The sequence below is a fragment of the Netta rufina genome, assembly GCF_964035555.1.
Source record: "Netta rufina genome assembly, chromosome: Z".
NCBI classification, from domain to species: domain Eukaryota; kingdom Metazoa; phylum Chordata; class Aves; order Anseriformes; family Anatidae; genus Netta; species Netta rufina.
Genome location: NC_140126.1, coordinates 61,884,691 through 61,906,770, shown reverse-complemented (window position 1 = coordinate 61,906,770; position 22,080 = coordinate 61,884,691). Strand labels below are relative to the sequence as shown.

Genomic DNA, 22,080 nt, shown 5'->3' with positions numbered 1-22,080 from the left:
AGGGGAAAAGGCAGTCCTTATCAAGCATAAAATCACTTAAAATAGCACAAGAAGTGCTCACATGCAGAAGTATTATTTACTCAGGTCAATGCAGCAAATGGGACGTGGCTAGAGAATTCATACCATCGGTCCTGACTATGTCTTGTACTTGCGAAACCATCCCTCCTACTTACAGTGTTCTCATAAACTTTAATGAATACATCTGAATGTTACAAAACTGAAGTGCTTAATTTTTTTTTTACTGTTATTTTTGAATGCGCCCCAATTTTGTGTAGCTCACAGCTTTCTGATTTCATCTTGAAGTATGCTTTATTTCTTCTTGACGAGGCTCCAGGAACCTGGGCACTCATTGTTCATTGCATTGCTTTCACCAAGACCCTTGCAGCCCTACAGAGGTGTGTGTTGAGCCCTGTTACCTGGAGGTGGGAGGGAATGCTGTCCCCACATAAAGCTGGCTCTGATTTAGTTGGGGCTGCTCTGGAAAGAAGTATGCCTCTGCTGTGGTCTGAGCAATAGCCCTTCTGCTCTGCTTTTGTCTTGTTTGCTGTACTAAAAATAAATTAAATGAATAAGTAGGAAAAGATAGTTCCTTCTAACAGTGATTGTACTGAAGACTGTGCCAGCTGGAAAATAGGCTTGCACATAGTTCCCACCGCTTTTGCTGCTGATCCTTTGTGTGACGAGGTGGGGGGTTGCTGCAGGAGACGGCTGCTCTCTCGCTGTGCTGTAGAACAGCGTGGAGTGATATTTAAAGATGATTTAAAGATCTTCACAGGGGTGTGGGCACAAACAAATCAGGTAGCTTCTCCACGGAGCAGAACTGAGTTGCACCTTTTGGGAAGGCTGGCATCACACACAGCCCAAAGGAAGGGGAAAAAAGTGTTCTTTAACTTCAGCTTGAGCTGCCTGAGCAGGGCTGCTGCTGCTCCTCATCCTCTGAGCGTTTGTGTAGTCATCCTGCTTTAGTCGGTGCAATTACAGATAGCACAGAACTCATCCCAGATAGCAGCCGGTGCTGAAACGCACAACTTCAGCTTAAAAAGTAATTGATTTAAATTAGGTTTTACTGCCCCAGTTAGCAGAGCCCCAGTCTGCTTGCCAGTTGCTGCGATCACACGCCGTTCCTCGCCCAGGGTGTTTTTGGTCTCCTGTGCTTGCTTTCTCATACCCCGCTGGCGAGCCGTAACAAGCAAAACTCCACCCTTTCTAGAGACCAGGGAGAATGAAATGCATAACCGGCAACTGCTGGCAAGGGAAGTGAGAGTTTCTGTTGAGGTGCCGCTGCTTTTCCAGACGGCGGCTGGTGTGCCGCTCCGAAAGGGGCGGAATCCTTTCCGAGCAGCTGAGCTGTGATTTGCTGAATTCGCAGACTTTTCCCCTTAAAATCCCAACCCTCTTCTTCTTTTTTTTTTTTTTTCTCTTTTCTTTCCCCTGTTTTTTTTTTTTTTTTTTTTTTCTTCTTTCTGAGAAGTCGACTCGCAGCTCCTCAGGGCGCACCTCGGCTGCCCGCAGCACCATGAGCTCGGAGGCGGACGAGTCCAGGGAAGGTAGGGGAACATCTCCACAGCACCCCCAGGGCCCAGGGACATGTCCTCAGCTGGAGCAAGAGTTTTCTGCTCACTTTTGGGTGCTCGGAGGGGAGGGAGAGCGGCCTGGCGTCCTGTGGGTTTCGCTGGGAATGAAATACCCCAAGCAGAGGGAGGTCTGGCCATGTCCCTGGCCATGGCCTAGCGCGTGGAGCGCTGATCGGTGGGAGCAGCCGTGCTTCAAGGCGCAAACAGTCGGGTATCGAAAGAGGAAGGGTTTCTTTGGAGTTGGAAGTGCTGTGTGTTTCAACAGAAGAGGAAGTCCCGTGGGGGAGAAGTGAAAGGTCATTATTTTGGGAATGAGCTCGGGCGCTGCTCACTTCCCTGTCAAGAGCCGAGTGCGAGGCGCGAGCCGGGCCTGAAGGGCTTCACGCGGCGCTGGTGGCGGTGGGGAGCCACCGCTGCCAGAGGAGGGGGCGGCTTCCTGACAGGCCCCACGTACAAAGGGACGCTTATTCGGAAGAGGGAGCAGGGCTGTAAGCTGGATTTCTTAGGGTAGGATTGAAGTTTTGTTGCTGTGAGTAGTCCTCGGGGAGGCTCAGAGTTACAGGGATCCAGTGTGGCTCAGAAAATTGAAAGAAAAAAACAAAAACAAAAACACACAACACACACAAAACCAACTAACAGGTTAAGAAGCAGCATGGCAATCTGAGCGTTTTGTAGTTGGTGAAAAGAAGAAATGGTTTGAGTGTTTCAGCTGGCTTTCCCCGCACACTCTTACAACTTCCCCTGCTTCAGGAGTAACATTACTGTGGACCTCTGCTTCTGCTTACAGGCATGAGTGGTTTTTTTTGACGTACAGAAAAGTACTGGGTCAAACTTTGTGGTAATAATGTCAGTAAAACCTGGTTAATAATGAAGAATTACAAAAATGCCCTGTTTTCTTTTCCTTTGTTCTTCTCGTTGATTGAGTGGATGAACTAAATACAGAATTTGGTTTTACCCAAGAAGATTCTGGGGGGCTGATTTACTGAAAAGCAGAACTGAAAAAGCATTTCTCCATAGAAACTGTTTCAAAAAGAGAATGAATATGGCAATGTGAACATTCTCCCTCAGTTTTACAGTAGGAGAGATCAGCATGCATGCCACAGCATGAACCATCCTTTGGTTTACATACAGGAAGCTCCAGACAATTTTATAATGTTGTCTGTGTTTGAAATGTAAATTTTCTTTTTAAAATAAATCTTTTACCTTCTTAGATAACTCAGATTCTTAAGATGCTCTGAAAACATTTGTTTCTTTCTGTGCATATTATTTTGTTTCCTTTGATACAATTTGAGATGCCAGGATCTTCATGCTGAAAAAAAAAAGGATTGGGAGCAGGTGGCTGAGACAGGAAAGAAGGGATAACTTCTTGGTTAGCTATTTTTGGCTGGGAAAATACTTGGGTTTTGCTGCACTGTGATTTTAATAGAGTGGAAGATAAAAGCAGTGACCGTTATGGGCAGATGAGATACAGATACCACTGAGAGGGTATCAGTCAGTCTGTAAATGTATTCCTAGTAATGCAGTCCTGTCTGTAAAGGAGTAATTGAGAAGATCTGTGAGAAAAGGGGATTTAGTCTGTGTGAATAAAGACCAGGATTAACAGGTGAATTTGTAGAGCTGCAGTTTATGTACTGCTTTGCCTAGTCTGATTGAACACGGCATGAAAGATCACTGATCATGATACTGAAAAATACAGTCTAGTACTGTGGGTTTGTAATGGTTTGGTGTATGTGGCATAACGTAGGTATTCAGAATCTTTCAGCTATCTTTTTGCTTCATCAAGAATAGAGCCGTGTGCTTTTTGCATAAACAAAATTGATACGTCACAAATTCAAATTCAGGTTGAGGCTCAGGCTTTGAACACTAAAGGTATATAAACTTTTAAATGGTTTAGCAAAGTGGGTGGTTGATTGTTCCTTTAAGTGCAAGACTGAAGGTCCTAAAACATAAGTTCTGATTTGCCCACAAATTATGAGGCTCCACCAAGACATCAGCAGGTAAAGTTCTGTTAGTAGTGCAAGGAATACATGGTACATTTACATGACTATAAAGTAGTTATTTTGACAAAGTCTGTACATTTCAAGGCCAAAGCTCGAAATGAAAGTGCAGTAGATAATCTGCTACATGCTAGAGAGTGAAAAGAGGAGAAAAAGTACATGAAAAATATTATTTTAATGTTTTTTGCAAGCAAAGGAAGAATTTTTTTTTTCTTAAAACAGAAGGTCAGATGGCTGATGGCAGTATCACTGGTGAGAGCTAATGAAGGAGTATATGAGGAACTCTGAAATTCAGAATTGGGTTACAGTGAAACCCAAAAGTTTTGAATTACGAATTCCCAAAGATTTTCCTCTTCTTTTTTTTTTTTCTCTTTTTTTTCAATTAATCATATAAATGTATAATCCTTGATCTCCAGCCTAATCTTATTTATATAGTATGAACTGGGAGTAAGAAATACATTAGTAGAATGCAGTCATTACTGCCTTTATTTTGTACAAATCTGGACTTTTCAGTTTCTGCCTTTGATCTCTGCATGGTACATATTAGAATGCTAACATGAAACTTTTTTTTTTTTTTTTCTTCAGTCATACTGCTCAGTAACTTTAGAACAATCTTCATATTCATCTATATACCACAATGATGTGGTAAAGTGTGTTGTGTGTATATGGCACCAGTCTGTATTACATTTACAGATTCCAGCAACTGTCATGATATAAATAACTTGGGACATTTTTTTGTAGTTGCTTTTCCTGTGGATGAAGCAAAGACTTTGGTAAAGAAACAGTAGAAAAATAAACAGTAGAAAAGTAAAGAAACATTCTGTTCTATGGCATAATTTCAATCTGGTGTTGCATGGTGGCATGTCACAGACCAAGGAAAGTAACAAATGGTTTCAGGCTGTTACCTGACTCGGTTCCTTTCTGTGATCCAAAGGGAATGTTCGTAGTGGTTTCACATGAAAACTAGGTATCATTAATATTCCTTCTTAAATACATGCAAATGCATTTTAAAGTTACTGTAGTATAAATGGAGTCTTTAAAGAATATTTCTTCAATAGAATGAAAAAGTGATATCCATGAAGCTTCAGAAAACTTCAGCTTCATTCTACAGGTTTTATGTTGGATAAGTAGACAACAACAGGAAATAGAGTATCTCAAAAGAAAATAACTGCAGATATCAGAGGGAGTGTAATACAGAGCCTGTGAAACAATGGATAATGTATTACAAATTCAGAAGCATTGAGAGCCTGCACTGCACCTTTATCACACTTAAATACCACATTTCGTGGGAGAGAGATCTCTCTGCATTCCTGAAAGTGCTCAGAGCTTTATTAGACACAATTGGCATTTTCTAATCCAAATGAGACTACTGAGGAATGAGCTCACCTGTTTTGTTCCTTTTAGAGAACAGACTTGGAGGTTATAACATCACAGTGTGCTCTCTGTTTTGAGAAGTAAATACTGTATGTAGTCATGGATTTGCTTTGACATTTTGCACTGAGCTCTCACTGAAAATTTTCCAGGGCAGAATCTTTATTTAAGTCACTAACTCTCTGCTGTTGTGCTCCTATGGGGCACTTACCGCACCCAGAGCACCCTTGGTAGTCTGCAGAGCAGGATTCTGCATCCCACCATCTCCATAGCCAGTGCTTGTTACAGTTTTTTCTGCTTTTGTGATAGTGAATGGGGAGATCCAAACTGTGCGAGTAAAATGTTACCCATACTTAAATGTGACATGTACCAGATGATGGCCGCCCCATTTCATGTCAAAATTTGAAGTTGCAGACTGTTTCTGGTCATAATTAGAATAAATGAAATGAAAAATGTAAGATTAAGCAGAAATTGAATTTCTCTCTTTTTTTGAATCCAAATCAGAGCGGTTTTGTGTGATTTGTGGTAGCTTTGGCAGCTGCCAAAGTTAGAGATCATCTCCTTCCTTTTTGTAGAGCTCAGTTTTCTGTACAAAGCCACAGTGGAGCAGCACAAATAACTAGTACTAAACCCCACGTATTAAACTCACGTTCTGCCCCCTCAGACTATGAAATGTGGGCTTCCTCTGTTTTGCTTACTCTTCGTCTACTTTCCATTGTCATAACAAAAATCTCCGTAAAACGTTATGGCTGGTGAAACAGGAGCTTCTTGTTGAGAGCAGTCTGAAAATTTCAGACTGCTGGCCCCAGTGGATGTGTCCGAGATCTAGATTAGTCAGTTGAAGACTTTTTATTGCGTAGATAACATCCCTGCTGCAGATGAGGAGATTTAAGAGATTAGTGGCGTCATAAATGTCGTTTGCACAGGTCTGTGAGTTAGTGCAATGCTTAACAGTGTGGCATTTCATGTAATCCTGTCTGTAGGTTATTAGAATTCAAGAGTAATAGGAGAAGCTAAAGGCAAAATATTTAATGTTAATATGGGAAAGATAGAAAAGGAAAAAAAGTTTATGAAAAAGAAAGAATAATTACCAAATGGACATGGTAGTACTGCACCACAATCGTATTGGGGAAAACATTGCCAAAGATGCAGGTGGGGGGGGGTGGAAGTAAAAGCAAGAAGTTATCACCTTAATGAAGAAGGAACAATGGGACATTTGGAGGAAATAAGATCAGGGCAACCAGGCAAGTCAAAACTGTTAGAATTTGTAGTGCAGTTTGGAGGTTTGCGCATGTAATGAAGCAGAATACAAGAAACCCGATAAAGGGATTTGAGGACGGAGATACAACTTCTGTGGTTTGTAGTACAGCTGCTGCAGCTACATCTTGATGTAGGCACTTGCAGCTCTCCGTCAGAGCCCTGGCTTAGAGCAGTTAAGGAGCTCAGCATGTCTCCCCTCGAAAACTGAAAGAACGGCTGGTTTTATTTCCCTGGCCAAGTCGGGGCAATACCTATCTGTGAATGGATTAGGTGGCAGCCCCCATCGCCGCTTCCACAGGCTTAGCGTGTGATGTGCTGAACTGGTGTTTTTCGCTTGTCTCACATTTGGAGTCCATACCCAGCAGCTGTCTGCTGCTGAACACTTTGCTCGTCTTCATACCCCACATACTTTGCAACCTCTTCCTTGTGCAGCGGGGGCAGACGAGGAAGCGAGGCGGTAATCTGAGCAGAGGCCGGGGGATAAGCACTAGCTGTAGCTGGTAGGCTCCTTCGGGGAAGCACTGGAGCTCTTAACTGGTTAATCATTTAGCTGCAGTTGTTGGGTTGAATGCTACATTGCTTTGAGAAAATTCCATTAAGATAATTACGCTTATGCAATCAAATCTTTTAATCCGTAGTGAACTGCAGGACCTAAGTGTTTAATTGTGAGTAAGATACAGGCCCTCCAAGAGAGGGAACCATCGACAGGGCGAGCAGCAGGCTAACGTCAGCTGTGGGGAGCTCTTGGAGGTCATCTGGCAAGACCTCCCACTTACTGCAGAGACAGCTCTGGAGCAGCAGCCAAATTCAGAGCTAGCTGAAGTTGCTAAGGCTTTATCCGGTCAAATTGTTAGTGTCTTCAAGAATGGTGCTCCCGCAGCTCCTCCAGCAACACCCTCCAGTACTGTACCGCTCCCTCTTGCTGTGAAGAATTTTTTCCTTACATCTAGCGAGATTTGCCCTTGCTGCAGCACATCTGCTGTTCCTCACTCTTCTGCTGTGCTAGTCAAAGAGGAACCTGGCTGTTTTCTCTCTACAGCCCTTCAGTAACAAGTTAGTTGTACCAGTTAGGTCTCCCATTAGTCAGGTTCACCAGTTAGTTCTCCTGTTAGTCAGCTGTACCAGTTAGGTCTCCTGTTAGCCTCCTCAGGCTGAGCAAACCCAGCAGTCTCAGCCTGTCCTCTCTACTGTGTGCTCCAGCTCCCTCAGCATATTGGTGGCTTTCATGGACTTGCTTCAGTTTGTCAGTTCCTTTGGCAGAGATGCAAAGGGGCCCAAAACTGGGCACAGTGCCCCACAGACAGGACGATGATATTTTGTTTCAGAATTCTGACAATTTTCTTCCATTTTACTGAGTTGGGTGTTGTACCTTGCACCTACATTTGGAAAGGGTGTATTCCTGAACAGTGTTGTTTCCAAGTATGCGAGCTGGCTAAAGGAATGGCTTCTAAGAACACTCAGTATTTTGTAACACATGTGCCAGTGATGGCGTAAGGAAAATGTGATGCTCAGATACCAATAACCATTTGTGTCCCTTATTCAAGAGCACACATCACTCCTGTCATCGGTAACTATCATTTGGACAATTCTTCTGTTAAATGTGACAGTTTCATCAGATTTTGTAAATATTGCTTTTTGAAAAGCAAATTGCTTTTTTTTTCTTCTTTTTTTTTTTTTTTCCCAAAAATATTTAGAGTCTTTATAAACACAAAATAAATGAAGACTGTATTCCAGGTGTTATCCAGGTGTTATCTCAACCATCTGGACTGATTTTTTTTTTTTTTTAACAGTCATTACAATCTGTGGTAAGGGGAGAGCATTTCATAAAGAGTTATGAAGAAATAATAAATATTCAATGAAAAAATACTAAATACTTTCTATGCTGCTTTTTGAAAAAAAATGTTCTGTTTTTCCATACATCACATTTCAGAGAAGTAGGAGGCTAAAAATAATCTTTGTCTATTTCAAAATGGTTTTGAAGTCTATTTTCATCTTCAAGGAATAATTTTTCACATTTGTTCATTGGTTGGATACCTCGTAGGTCCAGTACTATCTAGTAGAAGTACTTCTGGTTGGTAGTAAAAGTTGCTGTGTATGTCTTTGTAAGAAACTTGCTTAAACTGACTGTACCTGCGTTAATAAATAGCTCTAATCTGAAACTCAGTTTTATATATACTGATATTAACATTAAATTTCTCTTAGTGTGAAAATATAAAAATTACAGATTTTCACATTTTATCTGTCTGTGCCTCTTGATTTGCTGAGTTTTTTTATTATTATTATTATTATTTTTTTAAGTTATGTGTACAATTTTTCTTTTGTGGACACATCTCCATAATGACTACTGAACAGAAAACATTGTGTGATCAGTGATGCACGTGTGACTATAAGCAAATTGGTTCCTTGTAACCATACTGTTAGAAAAAGCTCTCAGCTGGACACAATCTTTTTTTGGGTGAGGATAGGAGAAAATGAGAAACCTGACCTTTAAGAGTTTTATTCTACATTTGCTATTTTCTCATAAGTTTTATTTTTCTTCATAAGATTCCCTACCTTGGTTGGGGTTTGTTTTGGTTCATTTTCTTCAGTTGATTTCCTGTCACAGTTATGTTTTGGTGCTGGCTTCTAGTTCCCAACAATGAATAGAGAGGCCACACGACTGCATCTCATGGCAGATCGCATTTGGAAAACTTGGGATCAGAAATTTTTGCAGATCTGTTTCAGCAGGAACAATGCAGAGAGAATTTGGAAATATTTTTCCTGACGTGTTGCTACACTCAACATCAATATTTGTAACTATACAGGTCAATAAAAAACTATCAGCCAGTCTTACTTGCACACCAGTGAGAGAAATCTACTTTTTGTTTTGACGTGGTAATACACAAATTTTGGTGTCTCTGCAGAGTCATGTTCCTGCTGGCACTTTACAGTGTAAGACAAAATTGCAGTGAAGTGAGAGTTAGTGTTTCATTTACTTGAGAGCATTTGTCCTTGAAAGGTTTCTAGTGTGAAATCCAGGAATGTATCGTAAGATATATTTTAATTAGCTGTGAAGGTAGGTATTTGCAGGTTTCCCTGAGGCATTGGAAGCTGACCTGTGCTTTCAGTAGACCTTTAAGAATGTGGTACCCTCTAGCCTTGATCCCAGAATGTTTACACTGCACTTCATACAGGAATTAGTAAAGCACTGAATCAGTGCATGCACAGACAAGCCTCCACTTAATTAACTTCATCAAGAAGCATAGGAATAGCTTTGGCTTTGAAAAGTGTAGAAAATCTATTGTTTTAAATCTCAAAACTTTATTGGGATCTGTTTTTGTTTTTACATGTACTATGTCTGCTTTAGCAAGATATTCTACAAAGTCTGTGTATAGAAAGAAGAAATTTATGGTTGAATGTTAGCAAAATGAGTGATATTTTATCTACTGATACGCAGGTCTATTTTTTCCCACATAAAAAATGAGAAAATGTTTATCTTAACGGAAAACATTTGCATTAAAAATATTGACTGAGAAATGATGTCTTAGTCTTTGTATCTTGAACTACAAATATTTTGAAACAATGAATCATGAATTTGAGCAGCTGTGAACAGGAATACTGTATCCTTCAGGAAGAGGTAAGAATGAAGGCTCTGGTGTCTTCACCAGTTATATGTCTTCACCAAGTTCACAGTCCTGTCCTAAGTGCTGTGGACTAGAAATCTAAAAATCTGTGATGCAAGACGTCCAGGATGGATGTTTAAGCTAGGCTTTATTTACAACAAACAGTTGCTATTATAATCAATGGGCAGAGATAAGAATTATGTTGGATTAAGATGTACATAGTTCACTGTGGGTTATTACTTCATTGTGAGGATAGCAGTATCTCATGGTGAGGCGCAGATAAAATTGTTGTCATTTTATTTCATCTGACAGTACAAAAATGTCACCCAACTAATTTGAAATTTAAATTGATGGTATTTATTTTCACCACTGGTGGCTTTTCCTTCTCTAGAATTCAAATTTGCATTCCCTCCTTCTTTTTGGGTAACAACCCTGATAATCTCAAGCTACAAAACCCTTTCCTGATGGTGGAAGGTCATGTGGATATCACTTCATACCTGATCAGTGCTGTTCATAGTCTGCTTAAAAATAAGATGTGATGCCAGTACAAAGAGAGTGGACATCTAAATTCTACAGTTAACAGTGGTAAAAAACAATGTACTAAATCTCTTATGGCTTGCCCCAAGGGGTAAACTACAAAATAGATCCAGGTTTTAGAGTCACCGAAGATTTGAGGCTGAAAAGGACCTCTGGAGACCATCTATTTTTAGTCAGTATTTAGTCAATATTTATAACATTTAAAAGTAAATTGGCTTACTGTTGCCTTGCTATGTATCAGTCAAGGTTCTGTGTCTACAACAGAACCTTTTCTGTTCTACAAAGGAAAAATTATACTGCTTCTTGACATAAAAGAATGGCAGTGTTCATTTCCCCCCTCCTCCCCTTTTTTTTTGTGTCTGTTTTGAGCATTGGTTTTAAATTGGAGAAGCCAGGCATAAAGCAAAACAAGTGAAAACAAACATAAATCACAGCAAAGCTCCAAGAGGCAGACTGTGCCTTTAGTTCTTGAGGAACCTGTTCTGAACTGACAGCAAGGGAAGAAGAGAATAAAGGAGAGAAAATACTCTCATCCATTGATTTCATGGCTGGAAGTTTGGGCAGAAGTCCTGGTAGTGTTAGTGTGTATACAGAGCAAACAGGCTACTTAACATTGTGATAAAGAATGAAAACTGAGGTATTAATTTATTTTCTTCCTTGTGGAAGAGGAAAGTAAAGGAAGTATGTTAGCAGTGGGAATGGAAAAGGCCACTAGGGCCATCAAATGTAAACCTCCCTAATCAGAACCACAACAAATGACTAGTGCAGAAGAGTAAACAAAGCATGAAGTTTATGTACAACCAAACTGTTCATGCCAGGAAACATACCATGTTTCATGCTATAAAAACTGGAAAACATAGTGTAAAACTAAAACTGCAAATGTATGGGCAGCAAAAGAGTTGAAGAGCATCACCAGTATCCCAGACAGGTAATCGATATGTTCAATTCTTAGATGGCATATTTCCATCTTTTTTATAATCTGCATTCCAGTTTTGGTATGGAAGAAATGCCCTGGGAATCACTACTTCTTTTTTTCTGTGTCTGGTCTGTAAATGTGGCAATCTTTGGTGTCTCAGAATAGGTTTTTAAAAAGAAAAAACAAATTGGGGCGGGGGGGGGGGAGTATCATTTAGTTTTTTTGGGGCAACTGGTGGAAGATAAGAGAGTAATATATATAAACAAAGCACTAGTTGTCTTTCAAGCTAGAACTGAAGGAGAGATACCAGTGGAGTCCCATCCTGTCTGCAGGATGCAAACAGTGGCATACAGATTGAAGCTGAGAAGAACAGAGGACTGGAACTAGAAATACAGGAAAAACATTATTAACTATTTTCAAAGTCAGTGAAAGACTCACAAACCTTTCTGTCATTTGAACTCTCTTCTGCTGTGGCTTTCTTTACATGTTATTCAAAATATATGCTCTTTGCATTTTGACTACCAAGTTACTGTCTTGTTCTTGTAATTGATTTACCTGTTCCTCTCAGGCTAGATTGCCATCTTCTCTCTGTCTTATGGGCAGGTGTCAGTTGGCTGTATTTTTGCCACATGTCCTCAACTTCCTCTACCATGTTCTTTTTTTTTTTTTTTCCCTCTTTTGGGTAAAAAATAATGCTCTTCATGCATTCAGAGTTTCCTAGGGTCTGCCTGTCTCAGTGCTTTTCCTCTTGTGTTCAGCATCTCAATGCCTTGTGCCTATAGCATTTTTATTTATTTATTTATTTTTTTGGTGAGAAGACATTCCTTTTGCTGGCATGGTTGTAAAAGCAGTTAGATATCTCTTTTTAAACTTTAACTTTTGGTAAAAGATTCAGTTGTAATGGGGCTAGATTATTTTATTGCAAGTGCCTCTTGGGTTAAGGAGGTTGGCACTGGCCTTGATATGGTTTGGTGTATGTTTCTAAGGCTGGACAAAACATACATTTTCTGGTCTGCATTTGCTTGTTCTGAAGGAATGGCGTAGGATACACTTTGTTTCAGATGAAAAGATTTGTGCACTGTTGCTTTTGAGTATACATGAACACCTGCATATTGGTAGATACAGAGGAACTTGGGTCGTCATCAAATGGCCAACAGCTGAAATATACAAGCTTCATATTTAATATCACAGCACCTGTTGTAACATTCCAGCAAGGATAGCAAATGGTGGCAAAGGAGTAAAATACCAAATTAAGTTCATGACCTCCTCTGACTGTCATGTTCTTGTTCTCTTTTTAATATCCAATATATTTTAAAATATGCTTCTGTAACAGCAGTCATCAGAGGTTAATGTTATTTTTTTTCTTATTAAAGCTTTACTATTAATTAAAGTACATACAGAGGCTCTAGGATAAAAAGCTTTCAAGAAGGCTTTTTAAATTTCTAAATCAGCTACAGCATGTATCATGTGATGCACAGGGTGGCTGTGGGAAGCACCGGCATGTAAAACCAGAATAACTTGTTGGCACAGACTGCTCTCATGGGACTGCAAAATGCTGCACATACATTCTTGTTGGTAATAGCATCCTTCCTTGCCACACTACCCAACCTTAACCTCCAGGTACTTTTTTTTGGCAATTCTTCTCACCTTTTGGTCATAAAAAAAACAACCAACAACCCACCAACATAAAAAAAACCCTTGTTTTCTGTTTTTCATGGTTTCTGTTTTGGCAGCTAGAAAGTGGGTCTTTTCTTCTTTTGCTGTTGGTCAGATTTGCGTTATTTTAATACACTAAAGCAGTGAATTAAATAGAAATATAAGGAACACACAACTATCTAATGTATTTTGTAGACCTATTAGTAATGAGTTCTTCAGGACTTCGTCAGATAAGAAAGGTGTTTCCTGTGCTGTTTGCTAGCTTTTCTTGTATCTTTCCCAAGTATACATTCCTGCTGCTGAATGTATATGCTCACTTTCAGTATGAGCATGCAGATTAGACATACCAAATATTTCAAAAAAATGCTTGATTAACAAGATATTTTTCTGAAATTGCTTGATTAACTATTGCTTCGGAGTATTTGCAGCCTCAGAGCTGACTTCCAGATCCAGTAAGGCTGCTCATGCAATATTTGTTATGTCTTAGGCTTGGCTTCTTTCAGATTGGTTATTTTTCCTTTTGAAGATCTTCCAGCATGAATGTTAAAATCAGTACACGTCACTCGACTTATTAATGTTCCTGTAGTATGCTTAGTTGGTGAAGATCATGGTGGGTGAGAATTTCATACAAGTCACTGCACCTATTGAGAAAACTGTAGGCAAAACTGTTGGTGAACACACACTTCGCATGTGTTGAAAATCTTAGTTTGAACTGCTTTCTAGTTAAAATCGATACTCATAAATAAACCTCCCTTTTTAAAAACAAGGTGCCAAATACAATATTTGCTCATCAAATACGGACCTCGTGTGCCTGAACCAAAAGAAGGGGAGAGGTGTGGAAGAAGTGAGCCCAGTGAGGCCTGTGGCAGCATGGACCAGAGGGCAGGTTAAGGGCTGCACCACACACCCTAGGCCCAGCGTAATGCAACGTAGGTTCCCTCGCCTTTCTGAGGGAGCAGCAATGTCACCAGCGTCCTATCATAGGAAAGGCTGGGTGTTCCCCCTGACACTTTCTGAACCAGAATCGGGTGTTTCTGTGCAGCAGCTTCCTTTCAGCCACCGCTGTTGCCGTCAGGGCAGGAAGTAGGCCATGGCGCTCCTGTGCCCTGCAGCGTGTGGAAGCGGCAGATCCTCTGGGCTCGGCTCCCTGAGCAATGCCTGCAGGAAAACAGGCCAAATAAACAAATACCCCTTTCTTTCACCAGCTCAGTTTTGCTTCTCTTAATACATTTTTCTCCTTTTGAATAGGACTCTTTTTTTTTTTGTTATTGTTGTTGTCATTCCTTCAGGCTTTATTTCCCCTTTCACCTTCAGCTCGTAGCTGTGTGCCCTCTGTTTTTTCTGCTGCCCAATGCTGCTGACCCAGGCAATCTGCCCTGTTGCAGGCCTTTCCTCAATGTCTGTCCTGGTCTCTTCCACTCCTGCCGTCAGCCAGCTTACAGGTTGCAGTCCCAGTGTCCGAGGCTGAGCAGTAGAAGCTGTCAGAGCTGCCTGGTCTTGCACGTCTCATACCAGCTGTATTTTCATCAGCTTTTGGAAAGCCAGTGTATGAACAAGCATTTGCAAATAGAAAGAGCATCTGACTTTCTGAAGTGGCCATTTGGGGAATGGTCTTTTTTTTTTTTTTTTTAATGCTTTTCACATTGCAAGGACTTTGTGCTTTTTAAAAGATAAATTTAACATACCCTTTACCCAAGAAACTTTGAAGCACTTTGTACGGGTTAGGAGTAACCTTCGTACAGGCTAGAATCATTACACTGACTCTTCTGTTCAAAACAAAACAAAAACAGGAAAAAAAAAAAAAAAAGCTTTTTGAAGCCATGACTCATTCCCTCAGAAAATTATTAAAAAGATACACATCGTGGTGTCAGTTACAGAAATCAGCTTACGTTATTTATGTCTGAAGAATTTTTAGTCTGTGTTCTGCTACTCACTTTTAATCTTATCTTTACGTAATAGCTATATTGTGAAAGTTGTTTCAGCTCTGGTAACAGCTTTGTGACTGTTCCTGCCTGTTCTGTACACCAGGAGTTGTTGTTCGCTGGTGTTGACCACTGCAGTTGACCACTGTTGGAACTTTAACTTACTGGAGTCATGTGTTTATGCATGAAGTCGTGCATTATTTCTTAGTGCATTTATTTTCTAAAGGTCTCTAGCTTTTACCATTCTTGAACACAAATATAGCCCTGTAAAGACTTGCAAAACAGAAGGCAGAGGAAAAAATAGTGGGTTTTGCTATCCTTTGGTATCTGGCAGATTTCAGGATTTTGGAGGGGTGAGACTTGTAGTCACATATACTTGGGAAGTGCAGTGCTGTCTGTCCTACTTGATTTCAGGTTGTCTCCCTCCAGGGAAATGATGTTCTCCCACTCCAGAACTCTGACTGGACACAGGATTCATACAGCATGCAGGCTTCTTGCTTCAGCTGCAACCCGCTGCCGGTGCAGAGGCAAGCACACATGTCCACACAGGAAGCCAGGCAGGAAATCAGTTGCCACATTTCTCAAAACTTTGTGATACAGTCTTTTAAATGGTGCCTGAAATGCTCGTTTTCTTTTTCTTTTTTTTTTTTTTTTCCTTTTTTTTTTTTTTTTCCCCGACCCTGTATGTGTCCTTTGTGTCTCACCCCAAAACCCCTGAGGTTTCTGGACATTGCATGCTACCAGTGCAGTACATGGCATGTCAAACATCATTAATGTGAAAGCAGTCTCATGCAGCAGCATTATTATTAGCGGCTCTGCAGACAAATTCTCTCTTCAGCTGGGACTGTTATGTCAACATGCTGAATACATACATTAGAGAAACAACCCATGTCAAAAAGTTCAGCTCCTGACTTGCCTATGCCCTAACAGGGTTCACTGGAAGCTTTTACTGTTTTTTGTTTTCTTTTAGGTCCATCTTTATGACAACAAGCCTAGAAACACTCAGTGATTAAGTGTTCATTCTCAATGTGTATGAGATTGAATACACCTCCCTGCGAGTGCTGTTGCATCTACCATTGACCATTACCTTGTGGAAAAAGAGATTCTGCCTTGCTGTAAGGCAGTGAAATCATCTGATTCAACTTTTTTTCAACTATATTTTTTTAGTATAAATGGCATTGAGAAATAGGGTATTTGGTAATAGGTATTTGCCACAGTATGGAGAGAGGCATACTGCCTTCCATATCAGGGAAAAATGAGCATCACAGCTATAAGTGATAGCCTTGTAGTACTTTTATACCACTCTCCTGAGAGTTTATTAAGCCAGAATTCCCAGTTTTCACCGTAAGTTCGCGTTTCCCAGCACAGTTTTAAGTAAAATGTTTGGAAGATAACATTTTTGGGGAAAAACACAACCAGAATACATCTCTAGCATTTATTGACTTTAATGCACAAAATACTAGTGTTAAACATGCGATGCGAACTATTTTTTGCAAAAATTACAAAATTTTGTAACTAATAAGCTCTCAACTTTGCAATTTTATTTTTCATCTAAGTCATAAATAGATGAAGAGACTTTTCAGATGTTCCTGTTGTTGCTAAGATCTTGCGGGTTTCTCCGCGAGAGCCTCTCTCACCTTGCTCTGCAGAGGGACGGCTCCACTGAACATCATCATGGCAGGCTCACAGAATTGTTTATTTGTGTAGCTTGTGCAGAAAATGACATCCCAGGGATTCTTAAAGAGTGTTTTATGGTAATATACTTTTAAAAAGTGAAGTGTAAAACTGCACATCAAAGCAATAGGAGCTGTAATAAAGGAGAGTCATGAGAAAAAGCATTACACAAGAAACTTAAAATTAGTGTGATGACCTGCACAAATTCCGGGGACGCTGCAGGCCACCAGAGAGATGGCATTATTTCTGTTTAAAGCACAAGGATGGGACCTGCCCATAAAGCAGGTGTACCCAGATACATATGCGCACTGAGCACACATGGCAGTTGCTCCTTAATGGTGGCTACGTATATGGTCAACCCTAACAAAATGGGGCTGCTGTAGGTAGTTGTCTAAGTGTGGATTTGCATGCTTATTTTCTGGAGCTTGCATCTGAGACTTCACAGCATCTACAGCGAGCGCCTGACCTGCAGAGCCGGGGGCTGGCAGCCCCTCGCTGCTGTCACTGCATCCTCTGTTGAACCAGACCCTTGGTGTGCAGCTCCCGGCTGGTGCAGGGGATGGCAAAGAGCTCTGGCTGCTTCCCAGCAAGTCCCCTGCCCATCTAGTCCTGGGGCCGCTTGTCTCCCTCCCGGTCTGCCCGTGGTGGCAGTTGCCGGTTAGCAGTACAGGCGTTGCACTGCTTGCTCAGCAGTGCAATTTCCTTTCAGCTCTCTTTTCAAGGAAGTGAAACCACCGCGATGTATTTTTTGCATTCTGAGGTGCCAAAGTAAAATGAAGTGCTTCGGACAGAAGAGAAAGGTAGCTGAGAAGATTGGCTCTAATGGAGAGGGGGAAGAAAACACGTTCACTGTGTGGTAACTTCTGACAGTGTTTCAAAGTGCGTGATAAAGCAAATGCTAGATTTAGCAGAGTAATTACGTCTTAGGCTGGTCTTCACCTGGGTTATTTTCCCCTGCTTCTGCTATCAGCATTAACAATTGCAATTCCATTTGCTGAACAAGTAAGTAATAATTTTACATTTTTTTAAAGGAAGCATGTATGTATGCTGGGTCTGAAGGAGCTCTGTAAACTTACTCCTTAAACTCAGTTTTATTCAAACATTTGGCTGCAAAGTATGTTTCAGCTCTCTGACATGGGTGGTGAGGAAAAAATACAAAATAAAAGCAGTTTGGTTTTTTGATCAACTGACAGAAATGCTGAAGTATGAAATTTATGTATTTATCCATCGAACTATAACATGTGTAATAACACAGAAAAAGAAGTAGACTAATGCTGTATTGCTAACTATATAGAAAGTAAGCCTTGCTGCATAGTCCCAAAACTTGAACAATTTTTAGAAATGCCATTAAGATTGTAATACCTCCTTTAAGTGAGCAGGTCCAGTTCTGCATAGCATGCTAATTGTATGTTGAGCTCCACCTTGTCAAATGTGAAATTACATAATATTTGTTGTTTTTTTTTTTTTCAAAACTGTTGAATCCTTAGAAAATGGCCAAGTTTTGAATTGCTTAAAATTGATACTTCCTGAGTTAATGTGTGTAAATTGTAAGAACTAGATTTGAGTGTCTGTGTGACTTGCTGGAGAAAGGTTGTACTGATTTCTGTTTAATTATAATGGAGCGTTCTGTGTGGTATGATCACAATTTTATAAGAATACCTACAGCATCCTGGGGAAGAACATTTTAAAATATTAAAATATAGATTGTATTGTGTTTGTTTTTCTTCACAAGTTTTTGGAAGAATAGTGACTTATATTAGTACAATCATCTGTATATCTTTGTGGAACATGAGAAGATACTGTGAACAGCTAGGAAATTGGAAGGTTTTAAGAAAGCAAAGTTATGAAAGAAGCATTTATATTCCTGTTTTAGAGAAAAATAAAAGCTAACTTTTACCTGTAGATCTTTGTAATGCATTGGCTACTGAATTCTAGTATTTGACTACTTTGAAATGTTTTGATTAGTTTTATTTGAATAAGGGAGTTACAGTTTTATATTTGAAAACACAAACATTGAATCAAATGTTTTCAGTTCAGATTGACTGCTTAGCATCTTTAACTTCTTCCTGAATCTTTGTGGTTTAGAAACGTGTCCATCTTATGATCTTGGGTGCTTTACCCACGATACTTAACAATGGGATCTTTGGTTTTTGAGTGTCCTCATGCAGTAAAGATTTTTTTAAAATGCATTCAAACACTTTGTGCTTCAGAAAGAAGTATGCAGTAAAAGTCCAAAGAAGAAACAAACTCGCTGGAAAGTTTCTGAGATCATAGAAAAGCAGCCTTTTAATAAGTTTCTAAAAAAAAAAAAAAAAAATCAAGAAAAATTACAGATTTGTGTCTCACTTGTCCTTCGTGAAGGACAAGCTCCTTTTCTTTGCTGGAACCCCAGAGGCACTGTGGATCGTAACACACCCAATTGCCCAAGCACAAACAGTCAGAAGGAAACTTTTTCCAATTTCAGGGATTTACTGTTTGGCATCTGCAGAGTTTATGTTTTCATAAAAAAAAATAAAGCAAAATCTTTCCTGGCCCTCTGTTTGCAAAGTAAACTTTCCATATGTGCAATAAATGTAAATAGCTGAAGCCCTCCTTCAGTCTGCCTGAGACCCTAGGAAAAGCTGCAGCTTGAAGGCAGCCTCCTTCCAGGCAGTTCTCCATGGAAATAGAAATTCACATGTGACTTGGAGGAGAAGGTGCAGTAAATAATGGTCACTGACGAGAGAATATGGGTGGGAACGTTTCACAAAACAAGTGTGTGAAAGAACGTTTGGGTTTTTTAAAGCGTTTAAAGAAATTACAAAAGACTAGAGCCTCAAAAAGAGTTGGAACCTCACTGGGTATATTTGTGTAAGCAAGCATAGTGTTGGAGGTAGAACCCTGTTTTAGGACCTACTTTGTCGATCATAGAGCAGTTCCTTAATGAGGTGATGTTAGCAAATGTAATGGCAAACCCTGGAGTGTTTGTTTTTGGCATTTAGTATAGGACATACCACATTTCTGTGGTAAGTAGTAGGGAGTAAGATGGACGGATACAAACAGAAATACTCCTTAGCTCGCTGTTTGTAGTATGTGTGTGATGAAGTACTGAATACATTCTTTCTTTTTTTTTCCCCCTTTCTTTTTTCTAGTGGCCACTGATGTCTTCAATTCCAAAAGTCTGGCCATTCAGGCCCAGAAGAAGATCCTTGGAAAAATGGTATCCAAATCAATAGCAACTACTTTGATAGATGATACAAGCAGTGATGTTTTAGATGAGCTCTACAGAGTGACAAAGGAATACACACAAAATAAAAAGGAAGCAGAGAAGATCATTAAAAACCTCATTAAAATAGTCCTCAAATTGGCAATCCTCTACAGGAACAACCAATTTAATCAAGATGAAATAGCATTGATGGAGAAATTCAAGAAGAAAGTTCATCAGCTGGCTAAGACCGTGGTCAGTTTCCATCAGGTGGATTATACCTTTGACAGGAATTTTTTGTCCAAACTGTTAAATGACTGTAGAGAGCTACTTCACCAGATCATTCAGCGTCACCTAACTGCAAAGTCGCATGGACGAGTCAACAACGTGTTTGATCACTTCTCTGATTGTGAATTTTTGGCTGCCTTGTACAATCCGTTTGGACCTTATAAACTCCATTTGCAGAAACTTTGTGATGGTGTCAACAAAATGCTAGATGAGGGGAACATTTAAGTACCTGTATAAAAGTTGACTGACTATGCATTATTTGTAGATGGAACACTGTTGATTTATGAAGGAATAAGGGAGCATGCAAAAGGTGGTTTTTTGCTCGTTTTGGGGATTTTTTATATATATATATATATTGACAAATATTTCAGAACGATCTTTATTAAACCGATTCCTTGTTATGAGCTGTCTATTGCTATTTGCAGTCCATATGGAAGAAAGACAGCACATGACATTGTTTCACTGTGCTTTGCCCACAAAAACAGCTGGATAAAGACAATAAAACAGAAGGGTCCAAGTAGAGTAAGAGTCTTGCAAGACAGATATGCAAAACAAAATGATAAGCTGTCAGACAATCCAAATCTTTTATATTTACAGAAATATAAGTGATCAGAGTCCAGGAATGTTGGTAAATAATTAACGTGGTGATGGTACAGTCTATAATTTCTTCATCTTATTTGTAAAATATATATTTGATTCATTTATAGTCTTTTATAAGCAGTGCACAGATCACAGCTTCCTAGTGTTGACCTTATGAAACATTCAATTTTACACAATATCTGTGATGCTGTCACATAAAGTCTGAACTGGCTTGTTCATCTCCAGCTCAGAGGTGAAAGCTTTATGTCTGAAAGGCCACTAAGTGATCCTTACAGATCTACACAGATGCCTTGTTTCCTTTAATTATGTCAGAAACAATAAGCTACAGTAAAATTGCCTAATTGGAAAAAAAGTACTCCCTAGACAACACCTGTGGTACGTGATTTTAACTTCACATACAAAATTGTAAGGTAACACACAGTGACTTGTGCAATTCCGTAAGATTTCTAGAACCCTGCTAATAAGTCATAATTATTTTTGCAAAGGTGTGGGTCAGCTTATTTTACATGTTAGGGGGATATGAATTCAGAAAGCTTGAGCATCTGAAAATAAATTCCAAGCCAGTTTGCTTTTTGTACAATGTATCTAGAAAACAAATTAATCTGGGGTATGTGCTATTGAACTAACGGAAAAGTGACATCTTGAATCAATTTGTTCTCTTCTCCCCTCCTACCTTTCATTCTTTTTTCTCCCTCGTCTTCTCCCTGCCTTGCCCTTGGGGAAAAGAAAAATGTGACTTTCTAGACACTGTAATGTACTTAAAAGCATGAAGTTAATACATTTCAAACACCTGAAGACTTTTTATTAGGAAGCATATAAAGAATTTGTAGTTTATTTAATTACCAGTGTTTTTGCTCTTTGCTGTGTCTTTTTTTTGTTGTTGTTGTTGTTATGAGTAAACCAAAGAATATTTGCACTCTGAACTTTTCATGTTTTCTTTTTTTTTTCCTTTTTTTTTTTTTTTTCCCCCGTTGCATTGTAAATCATAAAGATAACACTTGGACTGTGCAGGCAACCAGAGTATTACAGCCTCTGACAAAACTGCTTGTCATTTTTTTAGAATGCAAAATTCACTTTTACTCATGTTAATTCAGTCACTAGGCTCTGCGTATTCCCAGAAAGACACTAGGAATATGCTGGATAAATGTGTGTTCAAAAGGTGAACTCCTTTTATAGAAGTCATTAGTGTCCTGCAGAGAGAAAAGATTAATGTACTACAGGGCTGGAATGACAGGAAAATGATGTAAGGATAGTGCATGAGAATTTGCAAAGAGTTAGGTTATTAGTGTGATATCTGAATGAGTATCTGTTAAGATCTCATCTTATGTGTTACTGTAGTCCATCAGAAGTCATTTATGGGGATGCAACATCATGAAGAAAATCTCACAAACCATAAGAAAGCAGTTTCTGACTTACTGGCTTATGTCATTTTTCTCCAACATGGAAAGAGAAGTCGTTTTCTTTCCCAGTTTGTCTGTCTGAGGTGAGGATAGGAAGGA

General features: G+C 39.6%; 1 protein-coding gene across 1 annotated transcript; it reads left to right on the top strand.

Moving 5' to 3' along the window:
* Positions 1 to 1,481: 1,481 nt before the first annotated feature.
* On the top strand, positions 1,482 to 21,430 carry TNFAIP8 (TNF alpha induced protein 8). Its single transcript, XM_084305539.1, has 2 exons — positions 1,482 to 1,547; positions 19,641 to 21,430. Exons 1-2 carry the CDS (start codon positions 1,517 to 1,519, stop codon positions 20,204 to 20,206), a joined length of 597 nt encoding a protein of 198 aa, XP_084161665.1. The 5' UTR covers positions 1,482 to 1,516; the 3' UTR covers positions 20,207 to 21,430.
* Positions 21,431 to 22,080: the final 650 nt, after the last annotated feature.

Excerpts from the sequence above, each read along its gene's own strand:
- TNFAIP8 (XM_084305539.1), top strand. The coding sequence starts at position 1,517 with ATGAGCTCGGAGGCGGACGAGTCCAGGGAAG. Across the intron at positions 1,548-19,640 it reads GGCGGACGAGTCCAGGGAAG|TGGCCACTGATGTCTTCAAT; the intron begins GTAGGGGAACAT and ends TCTTTTTTCTAG.